Raw genomic sequence first — 19494 nt, 5'->3', positions numbered from 1 at the left:
TGTCTCCCCAGAGCCCCTGGCTGCCCTTCCAGAGGCAGCAGTGAGGTGTAATGCTTAGGGGCTTGGTCCCAAATTTGGGCACTTCCTCTGACTAGACAGGGGACCTTGGGCAAGCACCTTAATCACTCTAATCCTCCAGTGCCTCTTCCGTAAGCCTTACAAACACCTGACTGACTCATAGGGACGTGAGGGTTCCAATGAGTTAATGTGGATAAAGTTCTTGGCACAGGACCGGATCCACAGTACGTGGAGTGTTCAGTGACTATTAGCTGGTTCTAGACTTTGCTGTTATTCCTGAGTTTCTTTTGTCTATGAGTGAAAGACAAGTATTCATTGAGTTCACATGTCATCTGCTCTGGGAAACCCTTCACCAAGGCCACGTGACAGGCTTGAGGCCAGTGGTGAGAAGAGTCAAACAAGTTGGTCCTGCTTTCCAAACATTCCAATGTATGAAACTCAGGGTACACAAAGGATGACGGGTTAACTCTTGCTAGCTTTAAAAGAGCATGTAAATTTTAAATGGAGGACTTGCCAATTACTAGAGCACAGTCCCCATTTTGAGGCTCTCCTGAGAAAACAACACGAGCTACAAAAGTATGAACTCCTGGCTCTAAAGAGTTCCTGATAAGGGGGAGGATATAGCTCAAGCTTAGCACCCAGGAGGTCCTGGGTTCAATCCCCAGGGCCTCCTCCAAAAGTAAGTAAATAAACCTAATTACCCCCCCCCAAAGGAGCTCCTGATGCATGCAATTAATTCTGATGCCTATAATTCAAAAAATAGTGGCACATTTGTTTCAGATCAAAAGGGAAAAAAGACCAAGGAACTAAATTTGAATGATGAAACAGTTAAAACTTGAAGAATTTTTGCTTTCTAAATCGTTGTCAGGAGAAGGGGACGGAGAGTCGGGCATGGGCTAAGTCCCAGGGATAAAGAGATTCACACGAAAACACACAAAACACCACCAACACAAGATCTGGGAAGATAAGCATGTGAACAGTGTATGTGACATTGACTCCTGACCCTGTGACCACCAAGGATCCTCTTTTTATTGGTCTTCGTCCCACTCAGGAATATGTTTCAAAACCAAATGCATTTATACATTTGAAGCTCATTCCTTCATTTTCATTTGTGGATCAAAGTAATGAAACTGCTTATCTGAGCTATTCCCTCTGGTTACCAAATTCAGTGGCCCTACCTCCACTAAAAGCCCAGAAACGCTGAGCTTCTGCCATGCATGTAGCCTTACTACGGTACCTCGATGTACAAGCTCAGAAGTTTGCATCACGGGAAACAAACTTCAGTGGGTGTCAGCCATCTCCTGGGTGAGCCAAAAGCTTGGAGTTGCAGCATAAAACAGCCACCACTGCATCCTTAGCTGCCCCCACGTATCTGATCCTACATTCAGGACGGCCCAGTTCTCGGGAGCCATCAGGTATCGAACTTGAATCATTAGATTAATGACTCACTTTTGCAGGAAAGGAATGACAAAGAAGGTAAGCCAGGGTGGTGGGGTGGTCATGATCTCTGAACATGTTAGGGCGCACAGCCCTGTCGTGGGATTTCCTGATGACTCAGTGACAATGACTCAACCACATAGGTGTGAGCTTGCTATCCCAATCTTTTCTTTTCACTAAAATTCCGGAATCTGGTGCTGGAGCTGCCGGCTGACGAGTGTGAGTGGGCAGACACATCACATCATTTCAGAGCCCGTCTCCAAGCATAAGACTGAAAACTGGAGCCAAGATGGTGAGCTTGGAGCAGGCCTCAGCACCGCACCTCATCCACATGTTTTCACAGCACACGTTTCCACCTGTTTCTTCAGTAACAGCGTCTCATGTTGGTAGCTATGTTCAGCCTTGAGCACCATGAGTTCGTGCTCTCAGGTGTGTCCTGAAGGTTGTCCCTGCAACTTACCCCAACCCCCAACATACTGCACCTCCCCCAAGTTAAGTGACCTAAAACAGAATTTTTAAAACCTGTAATTCTAAGATGTGTTATTGTGTCTCCTCTTCACAAATTGATTTGTAAAAGTTCTAATACCAGTGACTATATTCAGAGATAGGGTCTGTTAAGAGATAATTAAATTAAAATGACGTTATTAGGGTGGGCACTGATTCAATATGCCTGGTGTCCTTATAAGAAGAGGAAATCTGGACACAGGCGCACACAGAGGGAAGATGATGCGGAGACGGGGAGGACAGCATCCACAAGCCATGGAGAGAGGCCTGGAACAGAGCCTTCCCTCTACCCTCGGCAGGAACTAATCCTGTTGACACCTTGATCTTGGACTTCTAGACTCCAGAACCGTGAGAAAATAAATTACTATCGTCTAAGTGACTCGGTTTGTGGTGTTATGTCATGGCAGCCCAAGCTGACTAATACAGTGATTAAAATAAGATTCCTTTTCATCCGTTCACATAGCGGAGCAGACTGCAAGATTCTATGGCCAGATTCCTCTTCCCAGTGTTTTCTGGGTGGCAGAATCAGAGAAATGTTATCTAATCTAGTTCAGGTCTCTCGTTTCCAGTTGAGAACCAGAGGGTAAGTGACTTGCGGCAGGTTGCATTGTTAGTTCCAAAGGGGCACAGACTGCGGGCACCTCCACTCACCCTCTCAGAGGCATGGTTAGGAGAGTGAACGGGCACTGCCTGGGGATCACCTGGTAGAGCCGAAGTCCCACTGCTGCTTTATTTCCAGGAAATCATGTTTTACCTTAGCAACTGTTGGAGACTTTGCACTCCCCTCCGCTTGTTTTGATACTACCATTAACATAATGCACCCCCCCAATACTTTGGAATAAAACGAGCACCCCAGAAATAGGCAGTTATCTTGTTGCTGTCTGTACTCCATTTGAGAAGCTGGGGAACAAGGAATAGTTCCTAGTACTTGCCCAACTGAAAACAGATACAGGTCTGAAAAGGATCCCTGCCCAGAAACACTTGTTAGAGACGTTGTTGCAGAGACAAATAAAATAGGAGTCTAGGGATGTATTTCAGAAAGAAAGGCAGGTAATACTCTCTCAAATAACATCTACGTTGAAAACATAAGCTGGTGATAAAATTTAATGGAGATTTTTTAAAAGAATGGCTGCTGCAGTTTTCTCTGGGGCCCCACTCTTCATCCACAGCCAGCCAAGGCCCCAGGTTGGGCCCAGGTGGCAGCTGCCTAGGCCTCTGGTGACCTCAGCCTAGAAGGAACTCCCAGCTCTTGTCCACCTGGCTGTTCTCTCCTGCTCCCTGGCATCTGAAACTTATAGCTGTGTTTCTTTCTTCTTGCTCATCTTTTAACAAGTGAACTCCTAGTGATTTTAAAATCTAATTGAAAAAAATCTGTGAACCACCGCCCATTAAGTCTGATGGCATGCCCCTCTTGTAACTCGTCCTATGATGCTACCTGAGCTTTCAGTGTATAAACCCGCTAAGGAAGGTGTGGCGGCCAGGAGATTGGCCATGTCCACCAAGTCTCGGTTAATGTCTAACTCTGTCATTTATTCCATGTTTAATTGGGGGAAAATTAGCAAAACTTGCTTCTGAAAGTTGGGGGTAATTTCACATACTTTTGAGAATCTATTTATGAGGATTTGAGATAGTGTGATTAAAGAGCCAAACAGGAAACTACAATGAATGGCAGTTTAAACAACAAAACTGAACTCTTGTGAAACTCTTGGGTGTTCTGTCTCATTAAAAAACAATCTTTCCTACAATTCTAAAATGCCATAGTAACCTCAGTGTAGTGAACAGGGCTCAATCTTTTTTTTGATACTTGATAATCTCACATGGCTTTTGGGTGGTTATTCTAAAACAAACAAAAACCAACAAGAACTGTGGATTTCGAACCCTTTTATTTTACAGATGAGGAAATCAAGGCTGAGGGAGATTGAGTATGTTGGTCGAGGTCAGACACAGCTGGTAAGAGACACATCAGCCCCCAAACACCACTGTGCACGACCACAGCTATAGATGCTAGGATGCTGGGCTGAGTGACTTACTCTGACCAGGAGTCAATCTCAATTTGGAATGAATGAAAGTTTCTTATTCCACCTACTTATACCAGCAAATATAAGTAATATAAGGCATTAGGTGAGAGTTTCATCAGAGCAGAAGTTCTTAAACAGTAAAATGGTGACCAAGGATGTTACGTAACTCTCTGGGTTTTAAGAAAAAGAGTTATCTGTTGGAGTCAGGTGAACAAAGCAGACACAGGCAGACGGAGAGACTGGATGAGTAAGTTTTGTTTCAGAATCCAGAGCAAGGATTTCTGATATTCCAGTTCATGATTACTAAGCCGCTATCATGCCCCAAAAATTGTTGTCAGACAATCCCCATTCTGGAATTTCTCTTGGTTGGCTTCATGGAACACAACTTTATAAAGAGTGAGAAAGCAGTTTATAAACAGTAAGAACACTGCTCACTTAGCAACATCAAAGTTCTGCTAGAAGCCGTGGCTCCTGGAGGGAAAGCTCTCCCAAGTGTCGGCATCCTGTGAACTGAAGAATTTACCTGGAGTAAGTAACTGTGAGGAAACCAGAAATGCGTCCCACGGCTAGGACCTGAAAGGGACTGAGTACCTGCGTAGCGTCCTAAACAGACAAACAAAATTTAGGGCAGCCTCGCTAACATTTCCCGGTAACTAAAAAGACCCAATTTTAATAGTTCCTACCAAACTTCTTAAAACAAAAGCCACACTGACTCCTATTAGCAAATGTAATAATTTAATCTCATTTCCAAATCCTCTGCACTCTAAGTCCTTTCTTTTCCATGAATAGAACACAGAGTCACTGGGCTGCCGAATAAGGGGAAAATTCAGAAGCCTGAAAAATTCCCAAGGCGAGACACTGGAGCAAAGCAGACTAGAGATGGTTCTGCATTCAGAGTGCCTGGCTTTGCCACTTACTATCTCCCAGGGTAAGTTTCTAAGCCTCACTCTGTGCCTCAGTTTCCCCTTCTGTAAAATGGGAATAATAATGACCATCTCATAGGGTTGCTAGGATTAAACGAGGTTAATACATATATACAGAGCCTGACATGCAGGAAAAATTCAATTCGTGTTAACTATTATTGCCACTATCATTTATGTTAAGTAACAAGTCAAACTAAGAACTACACTTTGTCAAAATCAAGGCACCATAGAGAGAGGACTCTGCTAATAGGCAAACATTTAATAGCAAATGGTGTTAATTATACACTTACATACAATATCAAGAGAAAGAGTTGCAATGTTTGAGGAAAATGGCTTGGGAAGATACGTTTTGAAATTTTTGACATTCCAACTGCTGATAAAACAAATTAGAAACAGTTAAAACTAATAAATTTAAATAATCAAAGGTAGAAAATTTCTCCAATAACAAAAAGGCATTGAAGTTAAGAATCTTCTGGAAAACAATAGAAGAAAAGAATATAGTAATGAAGGTGGTAGCGGTCAGTTTCTTAAAAAAGGAAAACAGTGCAGCTGAGAGATGCTGCTCTGCCAAGCGACCTCCCGTGGCTCCTGCGTGCACCTGTGTCAAGGAGTCCCTCTGCCAAGAGCTTCGGCAGCTACAAGGCTTCAGCTATGCACGACCGAGTGACTATCTGTTCTACCTCAAAAATGCAAAAGCAACTCCACATGCCGGGAAGTAATGTCAGTCAGAACCCCTGGGGGAACAGTTTAATAACAGTCTATCCAATTAAGTATAAACACAACATTGTAAATCAACTATACTTTCATTTAAAAAATTTAAAAAAATTCTCTTCATAGATAGAATTTTTGTTTAACCCAAAGACAAATAAAGTAACTAAAACAATTTATTAGGGTTTGATAGATGAGAAACCTTAACTGTAATCCTAAATTTTTGGATTCAAGTTACCTTTAGTTGGCAAAATACAGCAGTTCATGCGTAAGGCTGGCTTAACTTTTCTTCTGGCACGTCAGGATGGGAAGGGTATCTTAGCCTGAGCTAGAATAACTTCACAGGTTCTGTAAGAATAAGGTAGCAAGCCTAGCCAAGAACGACAGAACTTTATAAAAGAGGAATGATGGAGAAAATGTCACAGGTATTAGCATATTACCCAGCTCTCGTTTTCAAGTAATTTTCCTGTTAACAGCTAATAAGACATGATTAAAGCATGCATCTGTTCTAAGATCTATACTGGACCAGGCTCCTTAAGTCCACATGGATGGTTCTACCTGTATTGAATGCTTTTGTCATGATTACTAAAGGAAGGTTTTCCACGTTTCTCTGCGCTGGTATCTCCTTTCTCATTTTGGCTTTAAGGAGCCAACAATCTCTCTCCCTGCACTTTGTGATTCGTTTATCCACGGAAGTTTGTAGGTGGTTTAAGGAGACATGAAACACTGTCATGAGCTCACTAGAAGTCACTAGCAGAGTACTGAAGCCACTGATCCATGCCAGGGGCTGCTGGGTTACCTCTTGGGTTCGCTGTTTTCCTTTCTTGGAATGTAAAATCATTTCCTTTCTTGGAATGTAAAACTACTTCCTTTCATGGAAGTAAAAATTACGTGTTCTGCCCCTTGAGAATGCGTGGAAGGGAAAAAAACTCAAACATTCCTTTACCTCAACATAAGGAAGGTGCATGTCTTTGACAGCTGGGGATTTTCCCTGGAAGAATGCAATGCCCTCCTGTCTTTTCCCTTTACAGATGCTAAAGCAAGGACAGCTTTGCCCTGACTTGAACTTTGTGGAGTTAGAAGGGACTAAATGACCTAACTGTCTCATTCTCTATGCTGGAATGCCTGATATACAATATAGCCACCAGGTTCAGGCAACCTTTTTTAAGGTAAAAGCATTACCATAAAACACAGAAACCATCCAGAATCCTCCAACTTCTGACTCCAAGAGTAAGAAGTTTTAGCACAGGTACCTAATACCCACACTATTAAGATTATCTGCTAAACAGCATAATAGAAAATGAGAATTACTTTCTAGAATTAGGTTTCTAGGGTTTATCAATCCTTTTGCAGTGCTGTATTTTTTTTTTCCTAGTCCAAGGACATACGTGAGCACCGAACATGAAAAACTGGAATCTATAATCTTGAAAAGAACCCAAGAACCTTAGTAAAATACAAAATGATGGGAAAAAAAAACTTATTCACTAAATAATCAGGTTCAATATATCTAGAAACATTTACATCCACATAAGAATTCAAAAAGCAAATAAACCAGAGCTTGTATTTAAAAAGGAAAATGGATGGCGGCTAGCGCAAGGCGCAGGAAAGACTCAGAGTGCGTGCAGCGCTTACAGCTACGTCTCAGGACATACTAGAAACTTTTAAATGTGAACTACGGTTCAGCAGCTTTTAAAATTTCATGTTTATTCATATTTTTCAAAATATATGTACATTAAAAAAAGGAAGATTTACAACAGGAAAGATTGCCTTACATGCAACACAAATTCCAATGAACTCATGATGGGATCACACATGATTATGGATCTAATTCAAGCCAATCTTCTCAAGTCCATTTCCCAGCCACACTGCAGGCTGCAGACAGGATCCCAGGAGACAATGCAAATGGAATGAATGAAACAAACATCTTTTGCCTCTGGCAGCACTCAAGGGGCCAGAAGATGTACACCAAAAAGTTTAAGACAATTAAAATGTCAAGTGCCACAGGGAGGATAAATGATAACTGGAAATCAATTATTTCTTAGAAAGCTAGTACTATTTAACACAACTTCACAATACTAAAACAAAGACAAATAAGAAAGGGATAGGTAGTCGGGCTTCATTTGTTCTTTCTTTTCTTTTTTAAAATATCTCAAAAAGGAAGCCACTTGCTCCTTATCAAAAGTGCTCTGGAAGAAAGGAGGGGGAAAAAACCCAGGGATGAATCTGGAATCAAGTTTATTTTAGCAAACTGTACGTTTTTCCACTTAACATTTCTACATTAGCAATGGTGTAGCTCTCCAACACTTCCTTATAAAAAAGGCAAACAAGAAGTGACAATTCATGCTCCAAATATTAAAAAATATATTTGAACATTTGATCAAGAAGGTTTTTGTATGTTTTGATTTTTGGTAACACAGGTGACACCAGAAACCACAAGTTCAATATATTCCTATATTTCTTCTTCAGTCAAAAACCAAGGGGTGCCAGAGGTCTTGTGCTTGCTGTTAAGGGAATGCAAATGCCCTGGGGCCAGTGAAAAACACCTGCAAACTGACCAACGTGCAAAGTGGCCCAAAGGAGTCCGGCATCTTCAGAATCAAATGAGATCATAATGCTTCTGGCTTATTCCCAAAGCTAAGACATCTCTGTGTGTACAGCTGGAGAGAAAGGGTTAGTGGAGTGGTTTTATAAATAAGATTAATTATTAGAGATACAGCTGAAGTCTCCAGGCAGGAGGCTCTGCAATTCAGTCAGGGCTCCGCTGCCTCCTCCCACTTCCAGCACCTGACCAGCGTCCTGTTCTTGATGCTTTCTAACAAATATAAACTGTTTTGCAACCGTTTAGATACAGCTGGAGGGGGAAAAAAAAAAAAAGCAAAAGCTGACGTTAAAAAAAAAAGGAGGGTTGGAGTGGAGGGAGAAAAAAGGACAAGTATAGATTATACAGTTCAGGGAAGTCCAGAATTAGTGCAGAAATTAAAATGACCGGGAGAGGGGCAGGCACCAAGAACAGCACCTAAAGCTAACAAATGCCTAAATTGGTTTATTTATATTCCCTCCCCATAATGTTCATAGGGGAGGAAAAAAAATGTAATTTCAAAAGCATCAAAACTAAAACAAATGCACACGGACCTTAGAAAATAAGATTTTGAATTCATCATGATACCCTTTTTTCCTATAAAATTTACTTTTTTGCTTTGAAAGATTTCTTCATGGTGGATTTGCCCTTTCCAGGCAACTTCACTTCCTTTCTCACACTGGCCACAGGCTTCTTTGAAGAGCTACCACTAGGTTTCTTGATGACTGAGGGGGAGGGTCTGGCTTTCTTGGCAGGAGTTTTGGCCTTAGGAGGGGCTTTCTTGGGCAGGGGCCGAGCCTTCCCTCGCTGGGCAGCTGGGACTCTAGGCGCAGGCTTGGACCCTCTCTGCTTCACGGGTGCAGCCTTCCCTGACAACTTGGCTGGGGTTTTCTTCTGCAACCTGTGAGAACCAAAGAGCAAAGGCGATCACTTAGTACTTGAGAGATTCACTTTACCAGGATGACCACATACTCTGTCAAAAAAGAAATAACACAGGTAGAAGTCACCTATGTTAAGAAGGGGAATGTGGGTGATTATTTACCCTGAGGCTTTACTAAAATTGTATACACGTAATTCCATCATGTTTTTCCTAGAAAAATATGGACTTATTTTTCTTCAAATAACTAAACTATGGATATATAAATATACAGGTTTGACCAAAGAATAATTACATATTCAGTGTGTCACAGGTTCAGAGTCTCTAAACTCTTGAGACGATAAGTTCAAACGTTACACAAAAGGCTTGAGAAGGATCCTGACTTGTCCACTTTTCACAGCCTCTCCTATTACTGCCATTTTCAGCTCTAAAAAGGGTTTTCCACACAGCCCTACCTTCTCTTAGGTGGTGGCTCTTCATCCTCAGAGTCTTCCTCTGATGATTCATCTTCATCTTCATCCTCATCTTTAGAATCATCTGGCTCTTTCTTTGGAAACAGAACTCCTGGACTATTAAGGAAAAAAAAATTAGGTAAAAGAGAAGTCCAGGAGAGGACAAGGAAAAGAATGTGAACCCAGATACGCTCTTCCCTGGACATTATCCACTCCCCTCCGCCCCTACTCCCCAGTTATGTCAGGTTAGGTGCAAATATCAGGTTACAATTTAATCTATGTCGAACACACATATGAAGTTACGACAAATCTATAAATGCCCCAGACCATTCCTCATTCCCTTCCCCTTCCATTTAATAAAATTAATACTTAATCATTTATTTAGCTTTGGGGTTTTTCTTTTTTTTTAATTTTCTTTTTTGGGAGGAGGTAATTAGGTTATTTTTTTAAACAGAGGTACTGGGATTGAACCCAGGACCCTGTGCATGCTAAGCATGTGCTCTATCCTCATTCTCTTACTCATTTATTTACTAAACAATTATTTACACTCCTGATATGTGTTCAGCACTGTAACAGCCACTGAATATATAGTAGTGAATGGTCTATACGGTGGTGAACAGTCTGCACAGCAGTATGTATTTTTTGTCCTTATGATACTGGCAAAAGACTTCAAAGTATCATAAAGACTGAATCTCTTCAAAGTTTTAGAGAAATTCAGCAAGGATCTTCCAACTTTTCCTTGTTTACCTTACGTAGAAAACTTGATCTCATTGATCAATAGGTCCTTAAATTATCACAGTGTATATGCAGTGCATGACTTTAAGAATTAGATTTAAAGTTTGTTTGAAAAATTCAAATAACATACATTCAACCAAGTAACACTTACTTATATTTATGCACAAAGAACAATATAAGAAAGCTACACTATGCTTCTGCTAAAATAGGTTTTAGTGGTACATGTCATTGCACTTTATTAGAAATGAAAGTATAAGAAGTCATAGCACAGGTACATAGAAAAATGCTTAGTTCACAGGAGATGCTATATACTTTTCTTGGTTCAATGAATAAAAAAATAAAGCATGTATAAGAGACAAGTTTTTAAATTAATGTCCTTGTCTCTACAGTATGAAGAAGGCAGATTAGGATTCTTGGAAGTAGTCAGTGCTCTCCCTAGTTGGTGCTGGACAATTAAAAAATAATCAGTGCTTAATTTCAGGAACACCGAACACCTGTCTAACAATAAGCTCCAGCAGGATAGCCCAAATCTCCCTATTCTTACATGAAAACCTTCTGCTCTAAAAAATACTATCTTAAGTAGTCTTTATTTTCGAGTATACCCAGTTCAGTATAATAGCAGTGAAGTAAGGAAAGCCAAGCCTGCAACCTAGAGTCAGATTTTAAGTTTGCAATGACCAGTACTTCCCATTATGGGCTAGGTGCTTACCTGGGGTAATAGGGAAAGCAGAGCTGGAAGGTGCCACTGAATCCTTTACCAGAGATCTGTTCCATCCACCCATTCTTTTCGCATCTCTGCAGGGTTTTCTTCAGTAAGTGCACTGAACAAAAAATTCAGAAATGAAGCGAGTATTTATTTGCTCAGATTTGATAATTCCCTCAACCACAGTCAGTTATACATCAATTTAATGTCCTGTCACGTGCTAAGTGAATCCTTTGTGGTCAAAGGATTATTATAAAATTATTATTAAGTGCCCATAAATTTGGCAAGGGTTAAATTATAATGGCAAGGGGTTTCAGAGACCACTGCATCAAACTCCTTACTTCACAGAAAGGGAAATGAGCCCAGAGTGGCTAGTGACTTGCCCTACAGTCAGTTGCACATAAATGGTTAATAGCCAACTTAAATCTACATCTCTCATTATTTCTATTCATTCAAACATTTATTGAGGACCTATAAGTATTGATAAGCATGTAAAGTATCTATAAAGATAAAACCAATTTCTCCTGAATCAGCAAATAGTAACAAAACATCATGGCCTCTAAAAAGGCCTTATCAACTTTCATATAAAAACATATAAAAATATATTTTACAGTGATTCAGTACCCTCAAAATAGCTGCAATATTAGTGACACTGAAAAGGTTAATAACCAAATTCATCTTTTCTTCTAACAGTTGTCAAAAAAAGAAAATCATGAAAAGTCTGTAAGAGTCAATATACATAGTTAAACACAGTATATATCTTATGTAAGGAAAGAAAAAAGTCATACACATAACCACTACTTTACAAAAACTTAAAAAAAAAAGACAAAGTACATAAAACAATGAGAAAGCATTCCTTCATATGTGTTAAAAGTCAATGTTAAGATTTCAAAATTACCTTTTCATTTAAAGCAATATATTCTAGTTGGCATTTTCTGTTACCTAATTTCCATATTCCTCACCCTGTACCGCTGTGCCCAATCCCGCAGTTCACTGAGAAAACAATCTCACTAATCCACATGTGATAATGCTGCTAAAATGAGGTTTCTAATCTCAAATCACCACCTGACAAGGTTAATATACTTTACTGAAAAACAGGGCTTACGTCAAAAAGAAGTAACCTAAGCAGTAAGTATTTTAAAACACTAGCTTGGTTTCAAGATGTTCTGATGAAAATTCAGAAGTAGGTTAAAAAGATAACTACACTTGAGAAGAGTTTTGAACCTAGAAATTTATCTAAATTACAATAGAAATAAATATCAGAAACATTTTTACAGCAAAGTAAAATCAAATTCTCATGTTTAGCACACACTGTAAATTAATAAGCCTTGGTTATTTTTGTCTGTCTATCTGTAAATAATAAATTTGTAAAGTTGTTCCCCCTTGGTTTTCAGTTAATAGTTAACGATTTGTCATTAATAGCATGATCTCTAGGGATCTTTCACAAGATAATTCCTCCGATCCTGTCAAACGTGCACAACTCCAAGTCTTACTTTGATAGTTAGAATTGGTCCCTGGGTGGTTCTCCAGGACATACTTCTTCAGAGCAGCGGTGGAGCAGGTCTTCGGCTCATTCATGGCAGCAATGGCGGACAAGATTGCATATTCCATCAGGCTTCCACCAAGTAGGGGTTTCTCCCCTGATTTCTTCAGCTGTTTTCCAAGGAGGAAGAGAAAAGCATCAAGACAACACTCTCCCAAAGCAGGTCAAGACAAGACTCCTCTGCACCAGGTGGGTCGGAGTTCCTGCATTAGCACAGATATGTTTTACAGTAAATTGTCAGGTTAGGGACTTTCTCTTCCCATTCAACAGGTATTCACCCTAGCTGAGGAGTCCCAACCCTCCTATGGATTTTTTCTCCTTTCATCTACCCCTCCAACCAACCTCAAGTAGCAACAGTTGACCTAACCCGAAGAGAGTGACAGTGCTACTCCAATAAGGAGGTTACTTGTTATACCCCCAATAAATTAACGCTTTTGAGAATACTCCTCTTTTCTGAATGTGAAAAATGGACTACTTATAAAATTAGCCAATAGCCTTTTTAATCCTGCAAGGAAAATAGCAAAGGAAAAGTTTGATAGATATTTAGGATATCATACAATAGAAAATTATATAGCATATTTCAAGGACAAGAGGCTGGGGAACAAAGGGTAGCACCAATAAGCAAAAAGGTAAATAAAAGGACAAAGCGAGGTATAGTCTACAACAATGATTCTTAAAGACAGATCCACAAATCCTTGGGGTTCCTGAGACCCCTTCAGAGGATCTGCAAGGTTAAAATTATTTTCATAATAATATACTAAGATGTGATTTGCCTTTTTCACTGTGGTGACATTTTGCACTGATGATGGAAAAGGAATGATGGGTAAAACCACTGCTACCTCACAACAAATCAAGGTGGAGGCACAAAAATATAGTTACTGCATTCTCTACTGCTATACATTTATGGTTAAAAAAAAGTGTTTCATTTAACAATGTCCTTGATATAAAAATTATTTTATTAAATCTCAACCCTAGTCCATGTCTTTTTGATATTTCATGGGGCAAAATGAGAAGAATGTATAAAGCATGTCAACTACAGAGGGATGGTGGTAATCTCAAGGAAAAGCACCCAGTGATTGAACTGTGAGCTCAACTAGCTGCATTTTTCAGGCAGTAATACCCTTTTAACTTGAAGGAAGAATTAACAGATAAACTGTGGTTATTCAGACTCAGGCATCTAGCAGACAATTTCTTGAAAATAAGTTAAGTGGGCTTGTCAGTTCAAGGAAAACAACTAACAGTAGTTGTTGCCAATGATAAATTCAACTTCTCAAGAGAAAACATAAATTGTGGAAAACTTGATTCTACCACCATGAACACAGTAATTTCCTAGTACTTAAATATTGTTCTGATGAGATCAGTGGGTGATATTAGTGAATATGAGTTTTGTTACTATTTGATGAAATGTGCCAACATTAAAAAAATCTGCACAATTCAGTGAACTACTATTTTCCAAATGACTGTTACACAAAATTATGGTTAAAAGATGCACTCAAAGTTCAAGACAGACCAAAGGATTTCAAAGTAACAGAGTACAAGTTCAGATATGGTTTCAGGTTTCACATGGCAACTATAATGTACTTTATGGAAGTACCCACAAAATCAATGTAATACACATATTAACAGAATAAAGGAAAAAACCATATGATCATCTCGAGAGAGATAGAAAAAGCATTTATAATAAACTCTCAGCAAACTAGTAACAGAGAACTTTCTCAACTTGGTAACAGGCATCTATGAAAAACCTGTAGCTTCAACGGTGAAAGAATGAATGTTTTCCCATTAAGATGAGAAACAAGACAAAGACATCTACACTCATCACTGGAGGTTCTATCCAGGCAAGGGAAAAAAAAAAAAAAGACATCCAAATTTGAAAGGAAAAAAAATAAAATGGTCTTTATTTGTAGACGACATTATCCTATATGCAGAAAATCCTAGGGAATCCACCCCAAAATCCTAGGAATCCACCAAAAAATTCCAGAACAAGTAAATGAGTTCAGCAAGGTCACAGGATATAAAATCAATAGACAAATGAACTGTATTTCCACAGGCTAGCAAATAAGCAATCTGAAAATGAAAATAAGAAAATTCCATTCACAACAGCATGGAAATAGAATATAACACAAAGGAATAAATTTAACAAAAGAAATGTAAGACTTGTACCCTGAAAACTACAAAACACTGCTGAGAGAAATTAAAGATCTAAGAAAATAGAGAGAGACTCAATGTTCATGCCAAAGTCAACACTGTAAAGAGAGTGACTCTTCCTAAATTGCTCTACAGGTTCACTGCAAGCTCTACCAAAATCTTAAGATGGATTTTTCTGTGAAAATTGACTAATGAATCCTAAAATTCATATGGAAATACACAAGACCCAGAATAGCCAAAACAATTTTGAAAAAGAAGAGGACTTATGTTTCCCAATTTCAAAACTTACTACAAAGCTACAATCAAGACAGTGTGATCCTGGCATAAAGATTCACATATAGATCAATGGAACAAAATTGAGAGACTAGCAATAAACCATTACATTCAAGGTCAACTGAGTTTTGATAAAGGTGCTAAGGCAATTCAATAAGAAAAGATAGTCTTCTCAATAAATCGTATTGGGACAACTGGATGTCCACATGAAAAACATGAATTTATACCCTTACCTCACACCATAAACAAAACTTAACTCAAAATGGATTATAGACCTAAATGTAAGAGCTAAAACTGTAAAACTCTTAAAACCAAAATAGGCGTAAATCTTGCTGACCTTAAGCGAGGTACTGATATATTAAATATGACACCAACAGTATAAGTAATTTAAAAAAATGATCAACAGGACTTCATCAAAAATAAACACTTCTATGCTTCAAAAGACACCATTAAGAAAGTGAAAGCATGGGCCACAGATCAGGAGAAAATATTTGCAAATCATATATCTGATATATCTAGTTATATAACTCAGTAAGACAAATAGCTCAATTTTAAAAATAGGCAAAGGATTTGAATAGACATTGACATTTTATCAAAGAAGATAAATGAATGTCCATTAAGCACATGAAAAGATGGTCAACATCAGCAGTCTTAGGGAAATGCCAACCAAAACCACAATGAGACACCACTTTGTATCCACTAGTATGGCTATAATTTTAAAAAGACAGTAACAAGTGTTGGCAAAGATAAGGAGAAACTGGAACCCTTATACATACATTGCTGGTGGGAATGCAAAATGATGCAGTCACTTTGGCAGTTTCTTAAAGCAAATATGATACATATTCCAGGAGGTCCATGCTCCTACTTATACACCCAAGGGAAATAAAAACATATACACACAAAGATTTGGACATAAATGCTCATAGGCAATACTAATCAAAAAAGCTAAAAAGTGGAAATAACCCAAATGCTCACCAACTCGTGAATGGATAAGCAAAATGTGCCAGATCCATACAATAGAACACTATTTGGCAATAAAAGAAATAAAAGTACTGATTTGTGCTGCAACATGGATAAAACTAAAAAAAATTATGCTAAGTGAAGTAAGTCAGACACAAAAGACCACACACCGTATGATTCTATCCATATGAAACACGCAGAAAAGGCAAATCCATACATAGAGAAAACAGGTGGGATGGGGATAGAAACAGGAGTGACTGCAAATGGGCACAAGAGTTTTTTTTGGGTGATGGAAATGCTTTAAAACTGGACTGTGGTGATGATTGTACAACACTGTAAAAATCACTGAATTATAAACTGTAACATAAAAGGATTGTATCTTATGGTATATAAATCATACCTCAATATAGCTATACCTCAAAAACTATCATTTGTTGAGTTTTGGTATACTATCAGAGAATATTATCAACTTCTATCTGAAAATTATCTTAAAATACTCCACCTTTATTTAACTTTCTGTGTGAGCTTGATTTTCCTTCACAGATGTAACCCAAAATACACTGAAACAGATACCAGCTGTTTTCCATGAAGCTAGCCAGTAAAGATTTTTGCAAAAATATAATAAATAGTAAATCTCTTCTCATTAAAAAATTTTTTATTCTTAGAAATAGTTTTCATAAAAATTTTATGTTAACATATAATCGGTTTATTTTTTAGATGAATTAATCAATATTTTAACATTTCCCCAGTTTTAATTTCTAATATGGTAAATACTGATAGGTATAACCCACATAAACAAAACCTTTGGAGGTACACAATAAATTTTTAGAGTAAATGAAAGTCCTGAAACCAAAACTTTTGAAAACTTCTCTACAACCAAGCCCTTTTAGCCTCTAACCTGGAATGTCCCAGAAGCACCTTTGCCAGTTATTTGTTCTAACTGGCCTCTCTCTACTGCTCTCTGCAGAGCATTCTTCAACAGCTGAGGCCTGCAGAGAAAACAAAAATAGCAATAAATATATTAATGAGGGAAAAGAAAAGAAAAAAAAGATCCAGGGTTATTCTAAAGAACTAAAGTTCTGTGTAATACTGTTAAAATGGACAATAAAGTAATAAATTGTTGGCACCCTTAATAAGTGGCATTCTTTTTTTTCTTCAGGCAAAGAAGCTAAATCAGTACCTGTACATACAGAACCATGTACCATACAAGCCAATTTCCAACTTGCCAGGGTACTCTAAAAATCCATTATTTATTATCATCAGACCACAACAGCAACCAAACTCTGTAACCAAGCAACAAATGGATATTTTTAAAGTCCCATCTAATTCTGATATTCTCAGAGACAAAATTCCTAGATTTTTTAAAAACATATACACGTTAACAAAAAAAGCAAGTCACTTTTTGCAAACCAGTATCCAAACGTGGCCTAACAAAATACAATTCTTTGAGAAAGCAAATAGATTGTTCTTAACATAGTAGCCCTGCTTCAAGAGGATTGTAGTTTAAAAAACAAAAATCAAAAAACTAGCTCATCAAAACCAAACGGTAGGCAAGAAGAAACTGAGTGTCATTAAAAACGCAAGAACAAAGTGTTAAAGCAGAAGCCGCTCTGTCAAGGAGCAATGGTCCAAACGCTGGGTGGAGAATCTCAGGTGCAGGGAGGAAATCAATCAAGTTCAGCTAGGGCTTAAAGGCTCCGTGATATGGAACAAGACAGAGTCAAATGGAAAGCTACACTTCCAGGCCAACAACAGGACATCTAAAGAAAGGGTTAATCATAACCCAAAAGTTCAGTAATATGCTTTGCCACACCTCCCAAGAATTACTAGAATAACACTCAATGAACAGAAAATCATGAGATTTATTTGAAACTGGTTACTTGATAAACTGAAAATAACAACCTGGCAGCCCACTGAGGAATTGATGAAGGCCAAACTATTACCCTTTGAGGTGCTTTATCAAGCTCTGACACTTTTCTTTGAATTTTGAATCTTTTACCTAACCACTAAGCATTACAGATTAAGCTTACACCAGTTATTAATTACATTATACATATGCTTGGGGAAATCTTATTTCCTGATACTCCAAATGAAGATACTCCCTCCCCCTCAAATCCCAATAAAAGTATTTCTAAGCCAGTGCTATTTCATTCAAGACAAATATGATTTATGCCATAAACCAAAACACACATGGTCACACACAAAATTGTTCATCCCACAAATATTTACTGAGTATTTATTATTGCTATGCAGGAATAAACACACAGATCTGATCACTAAACTCAAGGAATTTAAGAGATGAATGTAACTTTGTAATGTTTTATTCTATGTAAAGCTGTATTTTTAAATATATGTTGCAGTTAAAAAAGAAGAGATGATGAATACATAATATTTATGGTAGAGAATGATAAGGGTCAAGGTTGAAGTATGGGCATACAGCTTTGGGAACACAATTAAAAGAATGATTTAGCTGTCATACAATTTTTCTATTAGTTGCTCTATACATTAGAGTGCTTAAAAGCTGATTTCCAATAGAGGATCACATAGCTTAAGTAAAACACTGAAACCCTAGACTCTTTGATCAAATTAAATAACTAATCTGAGGAGAACCTTAACTAAGGTTCAAATGTTCTAGGAATGAGCTATCAGTTAAATCAATTCCCTTCTTAACATTTTCATGTTCTCAGCAATACCAATCATTACACTAGCATATACCCTGTCCTGGGATTTTAGAAATCTCAGAGCTCTATCACTCACTCCTACCTTCAGGTAAAACCACACTTACCAACTGCTTCAAAGCCCAGATTGGCCCTTCCTCTCTCATCACTGCTACAACCTTAGTACAAGCCGCCAAGCTCTCCCTTCCAGGTGCTGTTCTTTCTGCTTTCACAGCGCACACCATCATTAGGTCAACACCCTATAGAGGAGCCCTCTATTGTTACTCAGTTGATCAGGTGACAGGTCTTAATGCTCCAACCCAGCTTCAAAGCCTTGTTAGTCTAGATGTACTCAAACACAGGTTTCTCTCAGTTTCCAAAGAATGCCAACTCTTGCTTCAGAAATTTTTTCATAAAGCTCCTTTAAGAATGCCTTTCCCATTCTATCATCCTATCTAAATGCTACACATTCTAGACCCACCTCAATGGGATGGAACCCAACTGGAGCCCCATCTTAATTGGATGGGACCCAATCAAGCCCAATCTCTTTAACTCACTGCTAACTCCCAGACACAATTCTTTTTCTGAAAAATTCTAGTCTGTATCACACCATCTTGTACTTAGTATGGTGCCATGTGCTGTTCTAAATGTTTTACATGTGTGGAATAAACAAGATAATACAACAACTCCAAGAAATAGGTACTAATATTGCCCACACTTTACCTAAGGGGAAAAGTTAAGTGACAGAAAAGTTAGGTGACAGTAAATTTAAGTCATTTCTCCAAGGTCACAAAGCTAGGTAGTGGACGAGCCAGGTTACAAACCTGAGCAGTCTGATTCCAGATTCTGCATTCTTAGTCACTATGTTATGCCTGCACTTTTCCAATATAAAACAGTCCTGAACTTGGAAAAAGCAAGAGGTTTTACCTGAAAAACGAAATAAAGTTCTGGCTTCACCAG

The 19494-nt window shown here is 38.4% G+C and overlaps 1 protein-coding gene across 7 annotated transcripts in view; it reads right to left on the bottom strand.

Annotated features, from left to right (window-relative positions):
- Window positions 1-7286: 7286 nt before the first annotated feature.
- HP1BP3 (heterochromatin protein 1 binding protein 3) overlaps window positions 7287-19494 on the bottom strand; it is a 33190-nt gene continuing 20982 nt past the window's right edge. For 6 of the 7 annotated variants that reach the window (XM_074377261.1, XM_074377259.1, XM_074377260.1 and 3 more), the window contains 5 exons: window positions 16776-16866; window positions 12447-12606; window positions 10960-11071; window positions 9519-9632; window positions 7287-9087 (listed from right to left, as the gene is read on the bottom strand). In XM_074377261.1, the coding sequence (XP_074233362.1) occupies window positions 8793-9087; window positions 9519-9632; window positions 10960-11071; window positions 12447-12606; window positions 16776-16866 (772 nt within the window). In that variant the 3' untranslated portion in view covers window positions 7287-8792. Of the gene's footprint in view, window positions 9088-9518; window positions 9633-10959; window positions 11072-12446; window positions 12700-16775; window positions 16867-19494 lie in introns of those variants that run through there. The other variant, XM_074377262.1, reaches the window with a different exon arrangement.

Source organism: Camelus bactrianus, chromosome 13 (genome assembly GCF_048773025.1).
Source record: "Camelus bactrianus isolate YW-2024 breed Bactrian camel chromosome 13, ASM4877302v1, whole genome shotgun sequence".
NCBI classification, from domain to species: Eukaryota; Metazoa; Chordata; class Mammalia; order Artiodactyla; family Camelidae; genus Camelus; species Camelus bactrianus.
Note: the sequence above shows the minus strand (reverse complement) of the source record. Positions and strands in the feature narration are given on the sequence as shown.